Source organism: Phytophthora cinnamomi (assembly GCF_018691715.1).
Source record: "Phytophthora cinnamomi strain GKB4 chromosome Unknown Contig53, whole genome shotgun sequence".
Lineage (NCBI taxonomy): Eukaryota > Oomycota > Peronosporomycetes > Peronosporales > Peronosporaceae > Phytophthora > Phytophthora cinnamomi.
The window spans coordinates 1,808,549-1,830,828 of NW_027150986.1; the positions used below are offsets into that span (position 1 = coordinate 1,808,549).

Below are 22,280 nucleotides of genomic sequence, written 5' to 3' on the forward strand. Positions count from 1 at the left end.
GTGGTGCCGCGACGAAAGCAAACAATTCTACACGAGAAGAAGAAAACTAGAACAAAGATACGTACATTCGGCAACAGACAACGGCACTATGTAAAAAGATACTACTACATCGACTTCAACGACAACATCAGCACGCCTGCTTTCGATCAGCAGGAAAGCTGGCGCGGGCCAACTTGGTTCATCATACGGTCTACGCAAACTTTTCCGAGTGAAAATCGAAAATAGTCCCGTCAGCCTTCGAGGACGAGTACTTCTTGCACACGTTGGCCAGCACCTCCTCCAACTCGTGGGGTCCGCAGCAAAACACGCCCACTTCCTCACCAGGGTGCTTAGCTCTAGCATCCGAGAATACCTTGTCCCAGTCCGGCCGACCAAAGTGCGTGAGCTGCTTTGTGTCCATTCCTGATACGAAATCCTTGCCTGTTTGTTCATGAACGAACTCCTGGAACATCTTGAGCTGTGCAGTGTTTTCTTCGCCACCAAGCACGACTGTGCTCAGGTACTGGTGAGTCTCGATCACGTTGTCGCGGTCCATTTGAGAAATCTGCTTCATGGTACCTTCGAACCAGCTCAACGATTCCTGACCGCGGGTCACCCAGTGGAAGTACAGCTTCTGGATCTGGAACGAGCTCGGGTGACGAACATGATTGCAGTTCAGGCATCGGTTGTCCTCCCAGAGATGAACAACATCCTTCAGAATGGAAGCGAAGGGGGTAACACCAATGCCACCGCCGATGCAGATCACAGTCTTGTAACGGTGATAATCTTGCGTCGGGGCACCAACAGGGCCGTCAAGATATACATCAGGGTACTGCAGATTGCACGCGTGACAGTCCGCAATTACACGAGCCATAGCATCAGTCCAGTCACCGCAGACGCGGATGTGGATGCTGATGTAGTTGTCACCGGGAGCCGATGAAATCGTGAATGGGTGCCATTCATGGGACGAAATTTGGGGGCAGTTGATGTAGAGGTACATTCCAGGCCTGTAGACAAAACGACGGGGCTTCTCGATAAAGAGCGCAACAGTGCCGTCAAGCTCCATGGCTTCCATGATGCGCACGGGTGCCGCGAACATCTTGGCGTAGCGGAAACGACGCTCGATCAAGTAGATCAGGAACGGAGGTGTGATCCAGATGTAGGCCGAGCAGCGAGCAAGCCACGACGTGGCTCCATGGAATGCAAGCACGACCAGAAAGGGTCCAAAGAGCATGTGAGAGTACCAGAAGAGGTTGAACTTGCCCTGACGGAACTTGGGGATCGCAGCGAGCGGGAATGAGATACAAGTGATCACCAGCAGAATCACACCCGTCCATACCGGTAGTGCTTGCAGCATCGTCGTGAAAGGAGGACGCTCACCGTTCACGAAAGTTGAAACATGGCGTGTCACGAAGATTGATCGCTTGATCTCTTCTGGGGTGGCGATCAAGTACAGGTAGATCTCGTTGAAGACGTGAGCGATCGTGTGAATGAGACCAGCGATCAAGAGAACGCTGCCCGAGGTCTTGTGGAAAGCAATGTGGTCATCAAACGGAATAATTCGCCACAAAAACTTGCTTCGCTTCATCACCTGCGTGATGGAACGGCACATGGGCAGCAACACGAAAACGCAGTTGAGCATGGCGACCTGCGCGTTGGCGCGGGCGATACGCAGACCCCATCCAATTGCCGGGTCGACATCGTACATGAACCACTTGACCCAGAACGCGATGTTGTTCACAACGAAGTAGAACAACAGCCACCAAATGCGAAGCTTGTTGTCGCTGTACCATTGACCAAACTTGCTCTTGGGGCGAATAGGTGCCGAGAAAACCGGCTTGGCCTCCTCGAGGTGGTACGAGTCCGTCACGTACGGCTCGAACACGCCGCAAAACTGCTTGAATGTCATCGCATCGTTTTGAACTCGGGCCTTGCGGAACATAAGCTTCGCCACAGTCTTGAATTCCATGCCCACGACGTCGATCTTAGCACTGGAGAAGTTCGACTCCAGTAACTGCACGATTTGGTCCTCGACCACATAACCCGTGTTATCAGGGTCAAGCGTATCGAAAATGAAGTGCAGCTTCTGCTCGGCGTTCACTCCAAGTTTCATCACAGCGTCGATCAAGATGGCATTACCGTCGATCGTACCATTGCTTGTGGCATACCCATCGAAATCGTTGCCGTCCACTTCGAAGGCATGCGAAAAGGTCTCGCGCTCGATGTAGCCATCCTTGTCGGTGATGTTTCCCATCACGTCACGAAGCGCTTCAAGCTTCTCCATGGGCGTGAAGGCCTTCTCGTCCATACTCATGGACACACTGTACTTCTGCTCGAAATTGCAGTCTCCGGGGATTGGCACGGTCACGATGTCGCTTCCAGGAGGTGGGCCGTACATGTCGTCCTTCGGTGCGGGAGGGGCGATGCGGCATTTCTTATGGGCAGCGCTCGAGACTGATGACACAGTCGAGGCTGACAAGGTCAAACTTTGACGAACCATGTTTGAGCGCATCATAGCGTCCACATTGGCACGGCGACGACGTGAGCGACGATTGTTGCCGCTGCCTCTGCAGTTGCCCACTGCGTGGGTCGTGGTCGAGTTCATCGACATGAACTTGCTACTGTCCATGAAGTTGGTAGTTGCCGGCCTTCGGAGCGGCGGGTTTTGGTTCATGTTTACCATTGTGCTCGTCATCGGCGTCGACCTGTCCCCAAAGCGAGGAGCATTGGGCGACGGCGTCGACACGTCGATGAGGGCTTGCGTTTTGGCCGGAGTGATCTTCAGGTCGTCCTTACCGCGCCCGGGTTCTTTCCTTGAGCGGTCCATAGCTGTTGTCGGAGCCAGGCTGCAAAAAGCAAAATGGAGAGCACGCCGACAGACCCCCACTTGACACTTTCGTGCCGCCTCGCCAGCGGTGTTTGGCGAAGCGGGGCGCGATGGGGGACTGCAAGGGAAGGCAGCTTGCACGCATGCTCTGTATGTAATTCGGACAACTAGAAACGCGCGCTACGACTATCCTCCAAGCAAAAGGCTCTGTCTGGAGAACAGCTCAGGGTTATATGTAAGCCTGCGCTCCGGAAATCCGGCCTCTACTACAGTATCGCTTCACACAGACACGCTCGCCACCACTGGCGTCCACTTGCGCTATCTAATGCAAGCAGATCCGGGAGCTCGCCGCCGCATAACGACGAAAGCGTACAAAACTGCGAGTCCACTCGGCAACGCCATGCGCTTTTCGGTGCTAACCTAATAGCGGTTATTCTGCAACCGACGCACCACCAAAAGGTCCAGCGGTGGTGCCGCACCCACGGGACGACACAGGTGAAGCCCATGATGTCGAGCATTGTTGCTATCCCCGTAACCGGATGCCATACAGTAATGGTTCTCGTCAAGGTGTGAACAGCAGTCCCTTATTGGCAACGATAACCCTCACCACCGCGGCCGCGCGCTTCCCGCGTCGCGGCCTCGACGAGCCACAATATTGTCAAAAGCCGCAACTTGCACCGCAATTCGCTCCGTTCACCCTGTTTCGCGCGATTAATTCATCGCACCCGCAACGGCACCTTCGGCGGCAGCGCGTTAAATGCCAGAAACACGCGAGGACCAGGATCAGCATTTTAGGCTTTTCTTGCCTTTCCTCGAACACAGCCGAAGATGCGCATGTAAAGATGTCCGAGCGCGTTTCTAGTTTCGGTGTCGTTGAGCGTCTTGGATCACTTCGAGTGGGTACCCTCGGTAAAGGTGGCCGGTGCATTTAGACGCAGCGAGCTCCCCGATTTACGATGTTGTGCAGCTCCCGAATCGCGATACCGCGAACAGCTGGAACAGCGGCGACAGACCAGTGTATCTGGGACCATTTCGGTGTGCTTGAAGCGATGTATCCCGGTACCTGTACTTGGCACCGTGCTTGAATGCTTGCGTCGGCCCGGCATGGTGCCGTGCGCTACGGTAATGTGGGCTCGCAGCAAATGCAGCTACCTGTATGTAAGAAGTCGAGCCTTTGGGTGACGTCCGGGGTCAAGGTGACGAAGGGATTGCGATTTGTGTTCGCTTTCGAGTGCCTGTCACCGTCACAACGATAACAAACAAACTGTGGTTTGGCCACTTTCTCATCATTGCTAACAAGTATTAGAATACACCGAGCACAGCGTCATAGTTCACTGAAACAAGGCGAGCTGACAGGTTGGAGAACTCATTGATCTATTTGTTCAGCTGGCACTTAAAACATCGCTTAGTTCATCCTGCTACGCAGCGCAAAGGGCAGTGGTGAGTACAGCTAAACAAAGCCATAGCTTTAAAGTTACGCGAACTTATGCGATCTTACCTTAAGAGGGCTGCGACTTCTTGGACGGTTGGGTAATCTTTTATCCTGTGTAGGAGGTAACCAGAATCCAACACTCGGTTCACGCAGTGGGTAGCGGTAAGTCTGAGTAGATATCCGTCGGCTGCTGGTCTCCGAATAGTTCCCTGGCGACGGGTAACTCTCTGCACAAGATGACAGACCAGGGTCAAACCCGACCTGTTCAGTGGTACATAAGCAGCTTTGCTCGTCATCGCCCTCGACTTCTTCATCTTCTTGAAGAGTGAGCTCGTGGATCGTAAGGGCTTGCTCTTCAAGACGCTTCATCAGCTTCTGACGCTCCAACTGCAAGGTTTTAACTTCACGCAGGAGCTCGTCTTCCTTCGTATCATTGTTGCCCTGCCATGAAGTCCTGTCATCTCGAAGCCTGGCCTTTAGTCGAGCCACCTCTTCTCGCAGGGCCTCGCATTCCTGGCGCAAGGCAGCAATAAGACTAGTGTACTCGGCGGGCGAGGTAAAATCACCCCCTGCACCAGTTGACGACAAGGCGGACGAGTCGATGTGAATATGATTTGGTGATGGCTTTGGCTTTGTTGGGGAGACGTAAGTGCCGTCGGCTTTTGCTTGCAGTAAGTCGTCTATTGTGTGAGCCTGTTCCTGCAGGAACATCGACAGACGGTATGAGTTTCCCGTTCACTTGTGTTTATATTGCTTGGCATTCGAAGCTTACCTCGATCAAAAGGTTGGCACTCAATTGTGCCTCGACAATTTCGTTCCAGTGCTTCGATTTTTCCTGCTTGAGAAGCTCGTATTGTGCCAAAAACTCATCATATCGCTGTGTCAACTGTTCATGATCTTGTGCAATGGACTGCTTATCGGACTCAAGAGCACGGATTTGTTCCGTCATAGTTTCGCGCTGCACAAACCACAATAAACTTAGTTGGGTCGCAAACTAATGCCCCCGCTGCATTTCACACACACCGTACCTCCTCGAGACGAGCGGTTTCGAGCTCCTGAAGTTTTTTGCTTTGGTCTGCTGTCTGTATTTACGTCAAATCCACTAAGTTATACAGCAGACACATCAGCAACCGAAATCAACTACGTACCACAGCAGTCAAACTCGTTAAATTTTCAACCAAGTCTTGCATCGTCTTCTTCGTTCCTTCCATTTGCTGGGTCTCTTCATCTCTCTTAGAACTCATTTCCCGTAGTTTGGTTTGAGTTTCTTTTAGCAGGCTAGACAACCTTTGCTCCGTGTTTAGCAGTTCTTGGTGTTGGTTAGTCACAGTTTTATATTTTCCACGCAGGACCTCGTTTTCCTCGATAGCAGTTTGCAGTTGTTTGCACGTATCCAAGTACTTCGAATTTACTTCTTGAAAACGGTCCCAGCGCTCAAGCTCCAAGTTCTTTGTAACTTCAAGTCGTGTTTGCTCCCGGACCACATCTAGCTTGAGTTCCTCGTCCTGTTGTTTCTGCTCTGGGGTCTTCAAGCACTGTTGACAAGTAGCGCTGATCTTCTTGTGCTTCTTCTCAATATCCCAACACTCCTGCTCCTTGATTTTCATCGCTTGCTCGTGCCGCGTCTTCAATTGCTTCATCGCTTGGTATATTTGCTCATTCTGTTGTTCAATGCATGTTCGCGATCGGAATAAGCCGTTGTAATCTTCTTGCAGCATCATAAGTTGTTCTTTTGAATGCTGATGGTTACGCAGCACTTCACGCCACTTGTCCTTCATGTGCCCCACCATCAGCGAGTGTTCAGCTTTGAGTTCACTCTTCCCGTGCAGTGCCTCTTGTAGCGCAGTTGACAAATCGGCGACCTTCCGTTTATACACAGTCACCTCGCCTCCCATTTTTTCCTTCAACTGAAAGCTGGACCGTTCTCGATAGCGTGCATCCTGCAGTTCCTTGTCCACTAGCTGCAATCGCGTCTTACACTTTTGCAATTCATCCGCCATGGGTCGGTGCACATTCTGCCATTCTTTTCGCTCGCTTTCCAGTTTGCCTCTTAATTGCTCCACCCTCGCCCTTAACGCTTGACGCTCCTCTTGGGTAGCACGTACATTTGCTGCTGCCTCGTTCTTCACTAGATCCACCGTCTCGTCGTGTTTTTTCTCGAGCGTGCGCAGCTTCTCGTTAAGGCGGCTCAGCTTCGTTTGGTCCTCTTGTCGCTGATCTAGTGCCGTCTCGAGCAATGAGCTCGTATGTGTGAACTGCTCCTGGAACTTCGTTCGTTCAGCTTCTAAAGCTGTCATGGCCGCCTGTAACGAAGCGATCTCGCGCTTGAGCTGAATCGTGTGGGTACTAGCAGCAGCGGCCGCGCGGGCGGCTGTCTGGTCCTTCTTGATCAGTTGTTGCCGCAGAGTTTCGAGATCACGCAAGAACGACCGACGCTCCTGCAGGTTGGCGAAACGACGTTAGCGCTTGCAAATGGCTACATTTTTCTACATCTTCAACATCCTGATGCAAAGCGGAGAGAGACTTGATACCTTGTCGAAGCACCGTTGCGCGTCCTTCAAGGAGAGCGTGGAGGCCGCGATCATGGCTTCCTTCGCCATGTTCAACGGATGGGGTGGCACGTAGCGCCCTGCACAGCGTGGGTTTACACCGCAGCAGCAAAGGCTAATCTTGGCGAGAGTTGGTACGAACTACTTAGCGAATCCTATTAATACTTACGCTTTTTAAATATATATAATCTAATCGAGTTTTTCTTTCCAGAACGACTTCAAAACTCGATATACCTGTTAGTCTTGATTCGACCGTTTTTGGTCGGTTTTGAAACGATGAGTGATGTGGCGCACACAAAGCTTTGAAGTACATCGTCGATTTGGGTATCCGTCGACACTTGGAATTGCAGGAGCCCCCCCCCCCCCTCCGAACCAATGGGACTGCGTCTGCGCCAGCTCCAGGTGCTGCACCGCCACGGCGATCGCACCCCTCTGCATAATATTTTCCGAGGAAGCGTCAATGCTCGCCCCATAGAAGAGGAGGTGCAGCTGTGGAGTCGCCAACTCCCGACAGCAACGCAACTTGCGCAGCTCCGTTCCAAGTTCAGTGTCCACTTGGACGGCGGCGTTAAAACTGCGTTCCAACAGCGGCCATTTGGGTATTTGACCACGAGAGGTATCGAGCAGATGACAAAGCGTGGAAATCGGCTGGTGAGGTGCAGGATAACTTGGAAGGACTCCATATCGGTTCCAGAGACTCACGAAGGATCGTGATATGTAGCGAGCATTCTGCCAGCGAGAGGAGTTGGACCTTGGTGAAGTGACACATGAGCAGGTGCAGATCTTCAGCAATTCCTACACTCGCACTCAATTGAGTGTACAGGCGTTGCTTGGTGGTATGCTGCGTGATCAGCCCCAGTTGAGTCCTCCGGTGAGTGTTCTTCCTCCGGAGAAAGACATCATCAACAGTGAGCACTTAGCAGTTGATTGGATCAGCATTTGGCAAAGTGCTGACAAACGGGTTCGTTTGAACTGTTACACATAGCGTACGGAGTTTTCCCAGAGATTATGGAGATGAAAACGGACTTGGAGCGGGACAACGAGGAATTTGCGGCGCGCGAGCACGATATGGCACCCGTCAAGCAAGAATTGATGAGGTTGTTTCCAGCTGTTGACTCGGGACAGATTCCCTTTTCCTGGCTGACCGCGGCCGACTACTTCGTCTGCCGTCGCGCTCACCAGGCCCCCTACATTCCTGGAAGTGAAGTCCATGGTGATGCTGCTGAAAGACACCTCGGTTTCCGTTTCCACCAGGTATGAGTGCCATTGGGGTAGTGCAACGGTCACCTTGCAAGTTCTGATCCGATATGTTGTGGTTTCTGAAGTTTTACTCTCATCGAACGATTTTGAAGCTGGTTGCCGGTCGCCTAATGCACAACGTTCTTCGTGAGGTGGGGCCGATTTATCCGTACAATAAGAGTTGAGCGTGCATGCGATATTGATGTTCTTATTTTTTGGCGATTCAGATGCAAAAAGCTCTGTGGGAGCACTATGAGAACAAGAAGATCGTGATTTACAGCGGACACGATGTGTCTCTACTGTCGGTTCTCCGGACCGTGGACGCTGAAATCGCAAACGACATCGCGTGGTGGCCCGAGTACTCCTCGGCTCTTGCGTTAGAGCTACTGGAAAACGAAGACGGGAAGTTCTTCGTTCGTGTTCGACTGAACGGCGAAATCCTTGCCATTGGTGATGCCACCGATGGCCTTTGCCCCCCTGACCGCTTCCGTGACATGGTGTTGGATCACATCGGAAGCCGCGCTGACTAGGTGCATATCAGCAGGTACCAGTTTGTGAGTGCTCAACGAGCAGAACCAAACAAAACTTACGCCAATTACACAAGAGAAATAGGCATTTTGTTTAGAGCAAAACTAGGCCAGAAGCTCCGCCACTTGCAGCGCACGTTTGTAGCGTCGGCGGGCGAGCTTAATACTGAGCATTTTTTCCTTCTCCTCAGCCGCGGCCTCTTCCTCATCTTTAGCTGGAACTCCAGCGTCGATAATTTCTTGCGCTGATTCCATGACACGCTGCGAAAACACACAGGTTCAGCAAACAATACTCCTCCTGGCAGCATTTAACTCATGCATCAGTACTCACCGTGCGAGCAGCGCCCTGAATACCGTTAAGGTATTCCAGCACAATAGCGAACATGGCCTTGGGTACGACGTCTGCCTCGTACATCCACTGCAGGATCCACTGCTGTTTAATTTTCTGCATCGCCAGACACACAATGACACAAAAGTTCAGCGGACGCCCTACTCGTCCTATGCAGCACCCGCTAATTGAATGCCGAAAGAAGTGCACGTCCTCCCAACAAACCTTAAATTTCCAGGGAAGTTCGTCATCAGCCTTGGGCTCGTCGCGCTTCTGCCACTGCTCCAGGTAGTATTTGGCCTGCTGGATCATCTCCGGGGAGCGGTCCGACTTGCCACCGCCCTCCTCCTCCTCGGCGTCCTTCTTCTTAACTGCACGCGCGCGTTTCTTGGGCACGACCTTGTCTCCATTGTCGTCGAACTTTACGTGGGTCTTGGCCCCTTCCTTCTTGTTCTTGGCGGCCTTCAGCTTGCCGCGCTGCTTCTTGGACGGCTTGGCGGCGCCCATGGTGATCTAATGACCTCCTTGCTGCACAAATGAACGTGTCTGCCAACCAAATTCCTGCGACGTGTGTGAATGATGTTGTTCACACTAAATTAGGTGTGGTCGCGGATTGGCGGAATTGTCTCTGTGCGATTTGTGATTGGCGGATAAATTTGCCCTCTGGTTCGAAAAACCCGCGGAAAATCGTAACGACTGTGTCGTAGCTCGCGCCAAAAATCGTCAATGCGCTGCTTGATGTAGACGCACCAGTTCCCTTCTTGCGATCGAACGGGCAGCTTTCGGCCCCCGTCCCTTAATCATCCCGACTGCCTCGGTCTGCGTCTGAATGCCCACTGCACGTCTCTAGAGTTTCAGCTGCGGTCGTGTGCTCCTCCCTCCAGAAATGTGCATTAATCGTAAACGACCGCGCGGTGAACAGCTACGCAGTCCGCCTCCGACGCCCCAGCAGCTCCAGGCCGACAATGATCAATTGAAGCGTGTCAAAACGGAGTCTCCCACGTCTGTAGACCGCTTTGGAATTGCAGACAACCAGATGGAGGAGAAAGAGGAGATCGCGACGACCGCGCATCGTGACGAGATGGTGGCCGCCATTCTGACCATCACGTCAGCGCTGGGCCTCTCAAGAGAGACGCTGCACCTGTGCGTGGGCCTTCTGGACCGATACATGGAGCAGCAGAGCATCGAAGTAGCGAAACTCGAAGCGCTGAGCATTTCGTAAGCTTGTTGTTATTGTGTGAAGTGATTGAGGATCGCCATATTCTAATGTATTTGGCTCGTTTTGAATGCAACGATAGGTGCTTATGGATCGCTGTGAAGTTCATAGAGACGCCCACGACTATCTTTGACAAGAGCATTAAAGAGATTCTGCAGCGGCGAAGACTTTCCAGCAGCGTAAGTTGCGAGGAATAAGTGTGCTGTTATAGACTGTTTAAGCTTGACTTACGGTTGTGTTAATTATGCTTGCTCACAGTGGACGTGGAACGAGATTCTCGAGTTCGAGCTGAAGATCTTGCATATTCTGAATTTTCGGATCATGGCCCCCACGATACTCGACGTGCTGCAAAGAAAAATCTACTTTTTTCAAGAACTCAACCAAGGACACGAAATGGATGCCCTTCCATTCGAACAGTGCCAACTTGCTCTGTATTTTGCAGACCTACTGCTGCTGAAGGCAAGATCCAACCAGTTTTCCAAGAAGCTGCTTGCGGATGCTGTTTGGTTCGTGGTGTCTGGAAACCAAATTTCGGACGTAAAACCGCCGCTATTGGAACCTGTTGTGCAGCTCTATCTAACGCACCGTGACAACATCAATCCACGCCACGCGGTATTCAAACCATGGTTTGCGCTGCGCTGCCGCTACGGTGCTTTCCTGCCTTCGCCATGGAAGGTCCCCTACGACCCCTCCTGTGTATGCCGTGTCTGTGAGCACGTCAAAGACGACCTGACATCGTAAGGCTCGATTCCACTGACTCCGCTCACATTTCGATGTAAATTGTAGACATACAAAATAGATGTACCATACCCATTGCCTCACCTCTACTGACAACAACTTGTAGTGCAATCGGATCAACCACCATGATAAATGAGAGCACGATAATGACGTGTGTATCTCTACAACGATTACAAATGACCAGTTCAGAAAACATGAAACGAGTTACCATTTGACCCCAAGCTGATTTCATCTCCTGTCTGTGCCTGCACCTTGCCATCTCTAATGTGCCTGGCCGACGGTGTCTGACACCAGTGCAAGTTAAAAGGGATGAATCAAACCGTCTACAGGAAGTGCGTCTTGCGAAGGTCCTGGTACTTCTTGTAACCAGCGGCCACAATGCCAGCGACGATGAACAGAATGACAAAGAACGGGGTCTTCCAGCTACTGGACTTGGCTGCCGTTTCCTTCACGGTCTCTTCAAGCTGCGTCTCCACCTGGTCGCGGATGGCATTCACGGTGGTGTGCACACGCTCAACCACCTTTCCGTTTGCCCAAGCCTCAAGCTCATCAATACGCTTCTCGTCCTCGACACCCTGCTGCTTCAGCTTCTGGATGGTGTTTTCTGTCGACTCCTTCAGAGCTGTGAACTGGTACTCGAAGTCCTCAAGCAGCTGAGAGTATTTCCGCTTGACCAGCTTCATCTTGTCATCGTTGTTGCCCTTGCTCAACGTGGCCTCGAGATTCTTGTCCACAGCATCGCGCTGCTTCTCATCGGCCTGGGCCGCGAGCGAGTCAATGACATCACTGAATGCATCAAAGAAAAATCGTCAGCTCTACAAAAATAAAAAAGATGCACCCAAGCCAACGTACTCGTAGACGTTGAGAGCGATGACATCGTGGTTGTCAGCCAGACCGCCAGTGGAGGCCGAGATGCCGAAGTACGCGTCGTTCATCCAGTCGTCACCGATGGTCAGACGCTGGGCGTAGCACCTGACCCAGTTGCCCGAAGCGTCAGCGTCAATCAGAATCGTGAGCTGCTGGTCCGCCTGCGTGTACGTGATCTTGGCACGGGACATGTTGAGCGATGGGCTGAAGGCCGCGTTTTTCTCGTGGTAGCGGATGCCGGGAGCCATGCAGCCGACCTTGTCCATGTCGTTGAGGTGGTCGAGCGTCTTGGACCCGTCGTTCTCGAAGAACGTCACGTCCTGGTGGCCGCCGCTGTGCTCCTGGTTGACGAACGTGTCGAACACGACGCCGACGCCCTTGAATCCTCCGATGAAGCCGTGGTTGTCGCCCTGCACGTACGGGCTGGTCGTGAGCCAGAGCGCCAGGCCGTCGCCGAACCAGGCCTTGGCCTGGCCGCTGATGCGGAACGTGAACACGGCGGCGAACTCCTTGGCCGCCAGCTTCTGCTTGCCCCAGATGTGGCCGCGCTTGCTCTGGCGGTCGGGCGTCAGGCGCGCGAAGTGGCGGTTCACGGCCGTGTCGCCGCCGTACACGAAGTTGTCGCCGACCTGGCGCAGGCCCTCGCCGTCGATGTTGTCGAACGGCTTCTCGAAGGACACCTGCTCCAGCCGCTTGGCGCTGGCGGGGGCGTTCTGCAGCGCGGCGAGCAGCGTCGTCACGCACAGCAGCAGCACGCGAGAGACGCTCATGGTCGACGGTGCGCGAGGAGGAAGGAGCGGAATTGGCGTCTGCCCGATTCGCTACGTGGCGATGATCCGGACCAGACTGGGGAGTACTGATGATGCTAGGCTAAGTACGAAAAGGTTACGATGGTACAGTGTACCATTTACCCTGCAAGTTGAAGTGCTAAACGTTCGAGTGCCTACACTGGCGGTGTCTTGCGCTTGCGGGGGTTACCGTAGTGGTCCTCGTACCATTTCACCACCTCTGGGTGGTCATTGCCGATCCCCGTGAAGTAGACCGTCTTCGTGATGCAATCGGCAGCGTGCGTGAGGATGAACTCGAGCGCACCGATGTTGTCGCTGCGGGCAGCATGTTAGGAGTCGATAAGGATCAGCGGTTGCAAGTGCGCATGCAGCCATTTCATGGACGCCACCTGCTTGTTTTCGATGGCATGTTTCATCGCCGTACTTGCCCACTTCATGGAGTAATTCGCGACCAGAAACTCCATCACACGTATGTGACCCCCGGCGGCCGCTCCGGACATGGCGGCAGGTGAGCAACCCTCGCGGCGGTGCGCGTGAAGCCATTGCACCATTTCGAGATGCCCACCTGTTGCGGCATTAGTCATAGCCAACACCGAGCACCCTTCACGCCGGTTAGCGTGCAACCACTCGACGACGTCAAGGTGGTTGTTACCTGCTGCGTTGTTCATCGCTTGTCTGGAGCAACCTTCTCGACGATTTTCATGCAAATACTTTACGACGTCAAGGTGACCACTGCTTGCTGCCTCGTTCATAGCATTCTTCGACCATTTACCCTCCTTGCGCTTATGCAACCAAGTAAGCACTTGAAGATTGCCAGCCTGCGCTAGCTCGTCCACGATGTTGTCAGGATACTGGAGCCCCTGGTGATCATGGAGCCACTTCGCGATGTCAAAGCGTTTCATCATCATCGCTTTTCCCATCGCTTTGGATGTGCAGCCCTCTCTACGGCTAGCGTTTAGCCACTTCAAGATCTTCATATGGCTGCAGGAGTCTATGGCATCCGTCGTGCAGCCTTCGCGACGATGCTGGTGCAACCACTGAACCATATCGAAATGTCCATTCGCCGCTGCACCGTTCATTGCGTTCGTCGTGCATCCTTCTGGCCGGTTAGCATGAAGAAATTTCACAACCTCTAGCTGCCCATTTCTGGCAGCACAGTCCATTGTTCTTGTTGAAAAACAGTTGGGGTAATTGACGTGCAGCCACTGTATCATGTCGAGATGGCCCCCAGACGCCGCAGCATCAACCGCGGAATATTTATACTTGTGGGCAGTATTATTTAGCCATCTTATCATGTCATTGTCGTCCTCAGAAGCCACGTTTGCAGATATGTACAGGCTGTTTGGCTTGTACTTTTCGTGTAGGAATTGAGCCGTCTTCAATTGACCACTCCCAACAGCTACGACAAAGGCATCACCCACCAATTCATCCCAATTTGAATTCTTGATCAGCCACCTAACTATATTCAAATGACCCTCTCGCGAAGCGCTTGTTATGCTTCGGACTTGACTAGGAAAAAGTTTCACCAACCAACCAACGACATCCACTTGGCCTTTTAGCGAGGCACTATCAAACACACATCCCTCGAACCAGTCAAACTTCATAAACAAAGAGGGACAGCATGTGTGCAGCCATTTCAGCGTCGACAGATCCGCCATTTTACCAACAGCTTCTACCATCGTTGAGTCAACACAATCAGGATACCGCGCGTGCAACTGCTGCATCGCCTCCAATGCACCCTTTTCCACAGCCATCTTCGATGGGACCAAGTACATCGCCTGTCGGTACTGACGCAGTTTCTCATGGTGTACGAGAGTCGCGCTTTGGTCCACGGCGCGCAACACCATGCAGAATCGGTTTAACGTGATGTTGCCTCGCTTGACCGCATTCGGCAGCGCGACCAAAGGGAGGTTGCAACGAACGCGTGGATCAGCTGGGTGGCATGAGGGAGGTCTTCACCACGCAGCCAGTTTCTGCATACAACGCGCACGCTTGTCCAGACAAAAGTGTCTTCACTCTCCATCTTCTTCCTCTTTGGTGCTTCTTGTCTCTTGAGACTCTCAAGCAACTTTCACCTGACGACACAAAGTGACTGGCATTTGTGTAACCCAGCTTCAACGTCCAAGGTTACACTATGTAGCACACACATATCGTAACCTTCGCGTACCCTCGCTAAAAAGTGGCGCGAAGCAAGCACTTGTGAACGTTTGGATCAATTGCTCATGTTCAGCACCACCTCTACCTCGAAGACCAACGTGCCGGCGCCTGTGCTGCCCTGGGTGGAGAAGTAGTAAGTGCGTCGTGTTAATCTGCATCTGTATCTCATTATGCAGACGTATTTGACGACTTCATCGTTGCGGTTGCTGCGCTCCAGCCGTCCCAAGAACGTGGACGAGATTTCGCACCAGGAGCACGTGGTGGCCACGCTCAAGACGTCCATCGCCAACGGCCAGCTGCCCCACTTGCTGTTCTATGGACCCCCGGGCACGGGCAAGACGTCCACCATTGTGGCGGTGGGGCGCCAGCTCTTCGGCCCGGACTTCCGCAAGAACGGCCGCTTCTTGGAGCTGAACGCGTCGGACGACCGAGGCATCAAGGTGGTGCGCGAGAAGGTCAAGAGCTTCGCCCAGGGTGCCATCAGCAGCGCCAGCGGCCTTCCGCCCTTCAAGATCATTGTGCTGGATGAGGCCGACTCCATGACGGGCGACGCGCAGTCGGCGCTGCGTCGCATGATGGAGAACTACTCCAAGGTAACGCGCTTCTGCCTCATCTGTAACTACGTGAGCCGCATCATCGAGCCTGTGGCCTCCCGATGCGCCAAATTTCGTTTCGCGCCGTTGGAGAGAGGCTCGATGGCGTCCCGCGTGCGCTTCATTGCTTCCGAAGAGCATGTGAATGTGCCGGAGCCGGTCCTGGAGTCGCTGCTTGAGTGCTCGAACGGCGACTTGCGTAAGGCCATTAACTACCTGCAGAGCGCCAAGCAGCTTTGTGGAGACGACGAGCTGTCCCAGGATGATGTCATTGCTGTGGCCGGCCTTGCTCCGCCCGAGCTTCTGAAGCAATTCTGGCTGTCGGTGGCATCGAACAGCTTCGAAAAGATGAAGACGGACATTGAGAGCATCCTGCTGGCTGGATACCCGGTGCTCACGATTTTGCGACAGTTGAATGACGATGTGCTTGCGCTGGAGAAGCTCAGCGACGTGCAGAAGGCGAAGATCAGTCTGCGCATTGCCGAGGCCGATAAGAGGCTCGTGGATGGCGCCAGTGAACACTTTCAGTTGCTAGACGTTGCGTCCTTCGCCATGCGCATTTACCACTCGGCATAATACATGTGTATGAGCTTGGTATGAGAATGATACAGGCGTAAATAAAGCGGAGCGGTGATGAATGAACACATACACAGTCGAGTTTTTAGTACGAACAGCATGGCCGTCAGCAATAAGGACGCTGTTACCAGTAACGAATGTCACCTGCCCGAGTATCTAGTTGCTCGCGACGGTAGCTGCTCCTTGATCATTAACCGAAGACATCTGCGTCCATTCGTGATTGCTCTGTTGCTTCCAGAAGGTAACCTCGTCATCGCCAGCGGCAACACTGAGGACCGAGCCAGTGAGCGACCAACTTATCCGGTACACTGGCGCGCGGAACGTGTGCACCACGTGGAGCTCCCACTCGCCATCGGCCTCATCTTGAGTCCAAACACGAACTGTGTGGTCATCTGAACCAGAGGCAATGACGTTTGCAGGGATACCCACGTTCGGCGCCCAAGCCACGTCACGAACCCAGTCATTGTGTCCGTACAAGGGGGTGTTCACGATTTCCCAGTAGCTGTTGCCACGGTTTCCACCTTCCTGCGGGGCAGTCACAAACTGCCAGATAGTAACCGCGTGGTTGCACGATCCAGTGACGACGCGCTGAATCGGTCCTTGGGCTCCCTGCGACCCCAGCGAGTTGTACGGGGCCCAGCTCACGGACGTGCAGCCCATGCCCTCGTCCGAGTTACGGAAGCTAGACGACACCACCCACCCTTCCCGCATACGCGTAAGGAACGACACCTGGCCGTCAGCCGACGCGCTGGCCAGGCACAATCCGTACTCGTACGGCGCCCAGGCCACGCTCAGCACCGCCAGCGAGTGGAATTCGTGCACGTGCTTGAGACGCCACTCGGTCACGTTGCCGACTCCCCCGGCCCCCTGCTGCACCAACTCCTCCCGGTAGATATACACCTTGCCGTCCTGTGCAGCCAGGGCCAGCACCGCGCCGAACTTCGGGTGGGCCCAAGCCACGCGGTGGATGGGGGCCGCCGAGTCGTCGGCCAGAGGCACCACGTGCTGCAGGACGTGGAGTTGCTGCTCCTGGGGAGGGTCCTGACCGCCGTTGGACGCCGAGTTGTCGTCTCCGTCCCCGCCCGCCACCATGGCCTTGGACACGTCGTACACGCGGAACGTCCTGTCGGACGAGCACGTGACCAGGCGCTTGCCGTAATAGTCCAGCTGGATGTCGTAGATCATGTCATTGTGCTCCGTGTCGATGCTCGCCACGGGCGTCTGGCGCTGCTGCTGCTGCTGCTGCTGGGGGTGTGGATGGCCGTACGGCGCAGCGAACTGCCCGCTCGCCGCGGAGCCGTGCGCGAACTCCATCTTCCTCTTTGCTGATGTGGCCAAGAAATGTGACGGATACCTTGCGCGCAATCGGGACTATTTCACAGATTTTGTGACCAGGTCTATAATTGACTTATACCAGTTCCAAAGGCAACTTCTGTGCGCGATGTTTGCTGTGAACGGGCCGAGCGGGCCGACGTCGCGCCACGAGCGGCGGGTGAAGAGCGACCGGCAGCGAGAGGAAGAGGAGGACACCCGCAGGCGCTGGGCGGAGAAAAAACGTGAGCAGTTTTTCCGGGAGAAGCGTGCGCAGTCTGGTGAGCCTGGCAAACCTGGTCAGTGAAGAGTGGACTGGGGCTTTGTAGCGACAAGTGCAACTTGTGCACTCACAAGTTCTGTGCGCGGCAGCACCAGACAAAAGCAAAGCAACGGAGCGCCTCGTCGAGTCCGACATATTCCAGGTGCGTATGCAACGAAAATGCTATTGCGGTGGCGAGTCTCTGATCGCCTTTTCTGATCTATTTATTGGTCGTTCGTCTACAGGGATGCCGGATTGTGTTTAATGGACGCACAGGCAAAGTGTCCTCGTAAGTGTGCGAGAGCTATAAAGTTAAAAGTGTTAGAGAGGTAGTAGAAGAGTTAAGCAGGATACGTTGACGCTGGATTATGCGTGGTGCAGATACTACTTAGCCAAGTTAGTGCAGGAGCATGGTGGCAACGTTGCGTACGTCCCCTGTTGAGCTCAAGTCGAAGTTGAAGAAGATACTACGTGAGCTATCACACAAACTGACCTTTCCTGTGTTGGTGGCTAATCCATCAGTTCCATGCTCACTGCCACGCGTGTCACGCATATGGTCGGTTGCAACTTGAATGGGTCCAAGGCCGACAAGGTGATCAAGGTAATAACGCGGTGCTTGAATCAAGCACTCGAAGCGTGGCGCTGAACGAATGAACTGTGTTTCTTGTGGCAGCGCTCCGGCAAGGTCAAGTTTGTTAGTCCAGGTTAGTTCTTGCTCCTGCCCAATGGTGGTGTTTCAAAACACTGACAACTGCGCCCTTCCTTTTTGCGGCGTAGAATGGATCTTGAAGTCCGTCAAGCTAAAGAAGCGCCAGCCAGAACACGAATACCTGGTGTACAAAGATTCTCCTGGAGCTGGTTCGCTACAGGCTGCATTCTCGCGAACAGCGCCAGCAAAAAAGTGAGACCCGAACGCACCATCAGTAGCAGATTCGAGCACACAGAGCGAAGACGCAACGCAAAGCCGAAACACCCCTTGTAAAAAGAGAAAGAATATACCATGTATAGGGTCACAACTAACCAGAGTAGCATTCGTTGTCGTTCCTTTCAGCCAAAACCGAGAACGTGAAAGCATTAGGAGCGAAGCGCAGAGCTGACCTGAATTAGCGCAGCCAGTCACCCGTTCCCAAGTACTATCGAATCCTCGAACAGCCTTTTCACCTGCGCCGCACATATTGATCTTAAACCTGTCCTGGACTCGTGAGTGCTGCGAGCACCAACTGAGCCCATTTCTCGAGCCTCGCCGCCCAAGACTCCAAAGCTAAACTGCAGACAAATCAACTAGCGCGCGACGCGAGGCGAACAGGACTAAACGACACCGCTTAGCAGCACTTCGACCCGCCGTTGGACGGAACCTGCTGGCCGGGCGTCAGCTTGACGCCAGCCTTGGGGGCCACGGGGGCGTTGGCCATGCGCTTCTTGATCTGAGCAGCCATCATCATGAAGGCCTTTTCGACGTTGGCGGCGTTCTTCGCACTGGTCTCCAGGAACTCGATGCCCAGGCTCTCGGCGAACTCCTTGGCGGCGTCCGTGCTCACGACACGCTTGGCCGTCAGATCGCTCTTGTTACCGACAAGCAGCTTGTTCACGTTCTCGCAGGCGTATCTGCAAATCATAGCCGCACAATAGTTAGCACTATTCCGCGGGTTTTCTCTACATAACCATCCTATAATATCGGACGTACCTATCGATCTCATGCAGCCACTGCTTCACGTTGTTGAACGACTCCTGGTCCGTGACGTCGTACACCACGATAATACCGTGGGCACCGCGGTAGTAGCTGCTAGTGATCGTGCGGAAACGCTCCTGGCCGGCCGTGTCCCACTACAGCAGCACCATATATTTGTTCAGTCAGCTCCACGAACAGCTTCCAACAGGCGAATAGGACCGCGAAGGACGTACAATCTGGAGCTTGATGGTCTTGCCGTCCAGCTCGATCGTGCGAATTTTCTGGACACAGCACAGAAACAACAACGACGTTAGCGTCTGTTGAATGGGGCAGACAGGGGCCGTCCTTGTCTCGGCACTCACAAAGTCCACGCCAATGGTCGAGATGTAGCTCTCCGTATACGTGTCGTCGGCGAAACGCAGCAGCAGACACGACTTGCCGACGCCAGAGTCACCGATCAGCAGCAGCTTGAACAGGTAGTCACTGTCGCAGAAGAGAGGAAGAGGGAGGCACTGGTCAGTCCCATGCTGGCCTCTCAAAAACAATAAATCCCTGGGCAACACGTACTATTCCGGGTTCATGGTGGACGATTCTGGGGAGAAAGCGGCGGGTGACGGCGCTTAAATCTGCAGCACGGCACAGTGAGATCCAGTCAGTCAGTTAGGCTCCTACTTGTGACTGCAGCGCCCCTCGTCCGCCCTCCTCCGACAGAAGAACACGGGAGGGAAGAAAAGATCGAGGATCCGCCCGCCCACTTCGACCAGACGGCGCGGGGGAGAGTGGCCTCGGCTACAGAGGGGGAGGACGCGGGGGGAGAGCACAGCGCTGCGGCTGGCGCGCAACGGACACCTACACAGAGGGCGAGAGGAGGCGACGCGCGCGTTCCGAGCGTTCTTGGGTTGTGTGCCGCGAGTGGGTGCGGGGTGCGCGTCGAGTCTGCGTTTGGTTTCCCGAAGAATGCGGAGAAAGAACGGGGGCCAGGGTCCCTGGCCGTTTTCCCCGAGGTTTTACTGCACCCCGCTCGAGGTTTTTCACTCATTTCAGCCAATGGTGCGGCGTTCGCGCATTTATGCCCAATCACAGACCTCCCATTTGGGCCAATCACAGACCCCAGCGTGGCGCAGGAAACTCATTCTCGCCTGAATGGACTTGGCTTGATATCGCCAAATGGCGCGCTCGACGTTGAAGGCGACATGCCGCCACTGCTGGTGCTAGCTAGTGCTGCTGCTGGCGTAGCACGGCAATCCCGGGACCGAGAGCAGCCAATGGAGCCGCGCCAGCGTGGCTGCCAACGTCCGACGTCGGTTGCACCGCGATTGCCATCGGCTAAATATACGCCCCGAAAACCGAAACGTGGCTTGATGGCGCTGATGCAACTCAAAAGCGACGGTGCTTGCTGGTAACCGTGGCGAAGAAGGCTGCCGCTGCTGCCAGCCATCTGTCGGTGGGGCTCCGCCGACTGCTGCGCGGTGAGCAGCGGCGCCTTGTGCGCGGGATCGTATGCGAAATGTCGGACAGATCCCGCTCGTGGCTCTCGTCCAGCGGCGATCGCAGCGGCACCTGGGCGTTGCTATTAGCGAGCACCTCCACAGCTTCTTCCCCCTCGCTAATGTCGCCGCCGAAGACCTGCATCTATCTTGATCTTCAAAGAAGACTTTTTCACGGCGTCATCGCTGTAATGACCCAGATGTAATAGACCCCAGATGCAATAAACCAGCCCTACCTGCAACCTGGAGCAAGAGGAAGAACGTCTTCTTTTTCCCTCGTGGTCTAACGACTGCATTGACCCTGTAGCGGAGCGCTCGCCTGGCCAGCTAACCTTCTTCGCTCTGGCGGCGTCATGCTTGCATCGCATGCTGGTCCGCTCGCGATCGCATATTCGACTGATTTCCGAGATTCATTTTGGTTCAACCAGAGCGATGATCTCGTCCTCGGATTTTTAGCGCCCGTGTGGCGGCAATTACGCGTCGTTCTCGAAGACCTTATCCATACTCCGACCAGCACAGCTGCTGATCCGGGCGGTGCAAAAGGCCGAATTAGGGTCTCTATTAAGCGTCGGATTAGGATTCCTATCCGCTAGGGCTGTGGGTCCGGGCAGCGTTTTGTTCCGCCTTCAAGCTCCCCCCACACAAAGAAAGTGGGGAAGCCGAGAAGAAACGTCGAAGGCAAGTGACCAGATTGAGGCGCGGCCGGCGGCGGCGCCAGCGCACTCATGCTGCGCCGCCGCGGGCCCGTCCTGCATGTGCTCGAGCGCGTGCGTATGGTGGCTGACCAGCAGCAGCGCGTGTCCGTTAAGCCGCGCTATGGGGCGAGAGGGAGCGCGCGTTGCGCTCGCGGGCTCAACCCGCCTCCGGTTCGTGCCTGCACCCGCTCGCCTGCGGATTCCGTGGCTATCGCGGGTGCAGCGTGCGAATCCGGAGTGCTAATAGTGTGGAGCGACCCTTCGAAGGGAGGGACCGTGTCCTGGGCGGGAAAGAGACTGACGGGAGACGCTGCCGTGTGACTTGTTGCAGACGTAACTATCTCGGACAAGCGCTAGCACAGAGAAGAACACGCCGCCAGCCTTTTTCGTCGCGACGATGAGCTCGTTCAAGAAGGAACACCCGTTCGGTGCGTGGCTCTTTGAGCTCCCGAGCGCCCGGGAGGCACCTCGGTCTCAGATATAGGCTGACGACGTTTGATGGTGCCGTGTTTGCAGAGAAGCGCCAGGCCGAGGCCCAGCGCATCCGATCCAAATACCCGGACCGGATTCCGGTGCGTGTTCGTCTTCAGATCCGCCGGTGGGCGTTGAGTGTGGTGCTTTGTGCACTGACCGGCGGGCTCTTTGGTGGTGCAGGTGATTTGTGAGAAGGCGGACCGAAGCGACATCCCGGACATTGACAAGAAGAAGTACCTGGTGCCGGCCGATCTGACAGTCGGCCAGTTCGTGTACGTGATCCGAAAGCGCATCAAACTGAGCCCAGAGAAGGCGATCTTCATCTTCATCAACAACGTCCTGCCTCCCACCGGTATGCAGCCTCAATTTCGTTTCTTCTTGGTGTCGTTGTCGTTGTGGAATGTCTAACAATCTTTTTATTTATTTTCCGATACAGCGGCACTGATGTCGAACATTTACGAAGAACAAAAAGACGTGGATGGCTTCCTCTACATCACCTACAGCGGCGAAAACACCTTCGGTCAATAGGCGCTGTCGGCGTGTGGGGACTGGATTTTGGTTGAAGA

The 22,280-nt window shown here is 54.4% G+C and overlaps 12 protein-coding genes across 12 annotated transcripts; 5 read left to right on the plus strand and 7 right to left on the minus strand.

Moving 5' to 3' along the window:
* Window positions 1-190: 190 nt before the first annotated feature.
* IUM83_00517 (putative ferric reductase) lies at window positions 191-2,806 on the minus strand (the record flags this gene model as incomplete). The annotated part of the gene is made up of 2 exons (XM_067924293.1): window positions 191-811; window positions 878-2,806. The coding sequence occupies 2 exons, from the start codon at window positions 2,804-2,806 to the stop codon at window positions 191-193; spliced, it is 2,550 nt and encodes an 849-aa protein (XP_067788510.1).
* Window positions 2,807-4,188: 1,382 nt separating this feature from the next.
* Window positions 4,189-6,838, minus strand: IUM83_00518 (Bzip transcription factor; the record flags this gene model as incomplete). Its single annotated transcript, XM_067924294.1, has 6 exons — window positions 4,189-4,221; window positions 4,305-4,937; window positions 5,011-5,196; window positions 5,267-5,320; window positions 5,387-6,676; window positions 6,770-6,838. 6 exons carry the CDS (start codon window positions 6,836-6,838, stop codon window positions 4,189-4,191), a joined length of 2,265 nt encoding a protein of 754 aa, XP_067788505.1.
* Window positions 6,839-7,162: 324 nt separating this feature from the next.
* IUM83_00519 (histidine acid) lies at window positions 7,163-8,556 on the plus strand (the record flags this gene model as incomplete). Its single annotated transcript, XM_067924295.1, has 5 exons — window positions 7,163-7,438; window positions 7,509-7,695; window positions 7,773-8,041; window positions 8,113-8,178; window positions 8,254-8,556. 5 exons carry the CDS (start codon window positions 7,163-7,165, stop codon window positions 8,554-8,556), a joined length of 1,101 nt encoding a protein of 366 aa, XP_067788506.1.
* A 102-nt stretch (window positions 8,557-8,658) lies between these two features.
* IUM83_00520 (uncharacterized protein) lies at window positions 8,659-9,388 on the minus strand (the record flags this gene model as incomplete). Its single annotated transcript, XM_067924296.1, has 3 exons — window positions 8,659-8,814; window positions 8,885-8,998; window positions 9,107-9,388. The coding sequence occupies 3 exons, from the start codon at window positions 9,386-9,388 to the stop codon at window positions 8,659-8,661; spliced, it is 552 nt and encodes a 183-aa protein (XP_067789305.1).
* Window positions 9,389-9,767: 379 nt separating this feature from the next.
* Window positions 9,768-10,554, plus strand: IUM83_00521 (Carboxy-terminal domain cyclin; the record flags this gene model as incomplete). Its single annotated transcript, XM_067924297.1, has 4 exons — window positions 9,768-10,099; window positions 10,180-10,276; window positions 10,356-10,439; window positions 10,540-10,554. 4 exons carry the CDS (start codon window positions 9,768-9,770, stop codon window positions 10,552-10,554), a joined length of 528 nt encoding a protein of 175 aa, XP_067789304.1.
* Window positions 10,555-10,673: 119 nt separating this feature from the next.
* On the minus strand, window positions 10,674-11,094 carry IUM83_00522 (uncharacterized protein; the record flags this gene model as incomplete). The annotated part of the gene is made up of 3 exons (XM_067924298.1): window positions 10,674-10,804; window positions 10,920-10,996; window positions 11,087-11,094. 3 exons carry the CDS (start codon window positions 11,092-11,094, stop codon window positions 10,674-10,676), a joined length of 216 nt encoding a protein of 71 aa, XP_067789090.1.
* A 64-nt stretch (window positions 11,095-11,158) lies between these two features.
* On the minus strand, window positions 11,159-12,472 carry IUM83_00523 (putative lectin; the record flags this gene model as incomplete). Its single annotated transcript, XM_067924299.1, has 2 exons — window positions 11,159-11,621; window positions 11,688-12,472. The coding sequence occupies 2 exons, from the start codon at window positions 12,470-12,472 to the stop codon at window positions 11,159-11,161; spliced, it is 1,248 nt and encodes a 415-aa protein (XP_067789089.1).
* Window positions 12,473-14,712: 2,240 nt separating this feature from the next.
* IUM83_00524 (replication factor C subunit 4) lies at window positions 14,713-15,816 on the plus strand (the record flags this gene model as incomplete). Its single annotated transcript, XM_067924300.1, has 2 exons — window positions 14,713-14,780; window positions 14,865-15,816. The coding sequence occupies 2 exons, from the start codon at window positions 14,713-14,715 to the stop codon at window positions 15,814-15,816; spliced, it is 1,020 nt and encodes a 339-aa protein (XP_067789236.1).
* Window positions 15,817-15,972: 156 nt separating this feature from the next.
* Window positions 15,973-17,130, minus strand: IUM83_00525 (vesicle coat complex COPII subunit SEC13; the record flags this gene model as incomplete). Its single annotated transcript, XM_067924301.1, has 1 exon — window positions 15,973-17,130. One exon carries the CDS (start codon window positions 17,128-17,130, stop codon window positions 15,973-15,975), a length of 1,158 nt encoding a protein of 385 aa, XP_067789091.1.
* Window positions 17,131-17,257: 127 nt separating this feature from the next.
* On the plus strand, window positions 17,258-18,294 carry IUM83_00526 (BRCT domain; the record flags this gene model as incomplete). Its single annotated transcript, XM_067924302.1, has 7 exons — window positions 17,258-17,426; window positions 17,500-17,552; window positions 17,635-17,678; window positions 17,771-17,815; window positions 17,912-17,990; window positions 18,063-18,093; window positions 18,167-18,294. 7 exons carry the CDS (start codon window positions 17,258-17,260, stop codon window positions 18,292-18,294), a joined length of 549 nt encoding a protein of 182 aa, XP_067788591.1.
* A 417-nt stretch (window positions 18,295-18,711) lies between these two features.
* IUM83_00527 (Ras-like GTP-binding protein YPT1) lies at window positions 18,712-19,639 on the minus strand (the record flags this gene model as incomplete). Its single annotated transcript, XM_067924303.1, has 5 exons — window positions 18,712-18,994; window positions 19,074-19,213; window positions 19,292-19,339; window positions 19,421-19,541; window positions 19,626-19,639. The coding sequence occupies 5 exons, from the start codon at window positions 19,637-19,639 to the stop codon at window positions 18,712-18,714; spliced, it is 606 nt and encodes a 201-aa protein (XP_067789093.1).
* A 1,998-nt stretch (window positions 19,640-21,637) lies between these two features.
* IUM83_00528 (autophagy-like protein 8) lies at window positions 21,638-22,242 on the plus strand (the record flags this gene model as incomplete). The annotated part of the gene is made up of 4 exons (XM_067924304.1): window positions 21,638-21,668; window positions 21,757-21,812; window positions 21,895-22,066; window positions 22,151-22,242. The coding sequence occupies 4 exons, from the start codon at window positions 21,638-21,640 to the stop codon at window positions 22,240-22,242; spliced, it is 351 nt and encodes a 116-aa protein (XP_067789262.1).
* Between the last annotated feature and the right edge of the window lie 38 nt (window positions 22,243-22,280).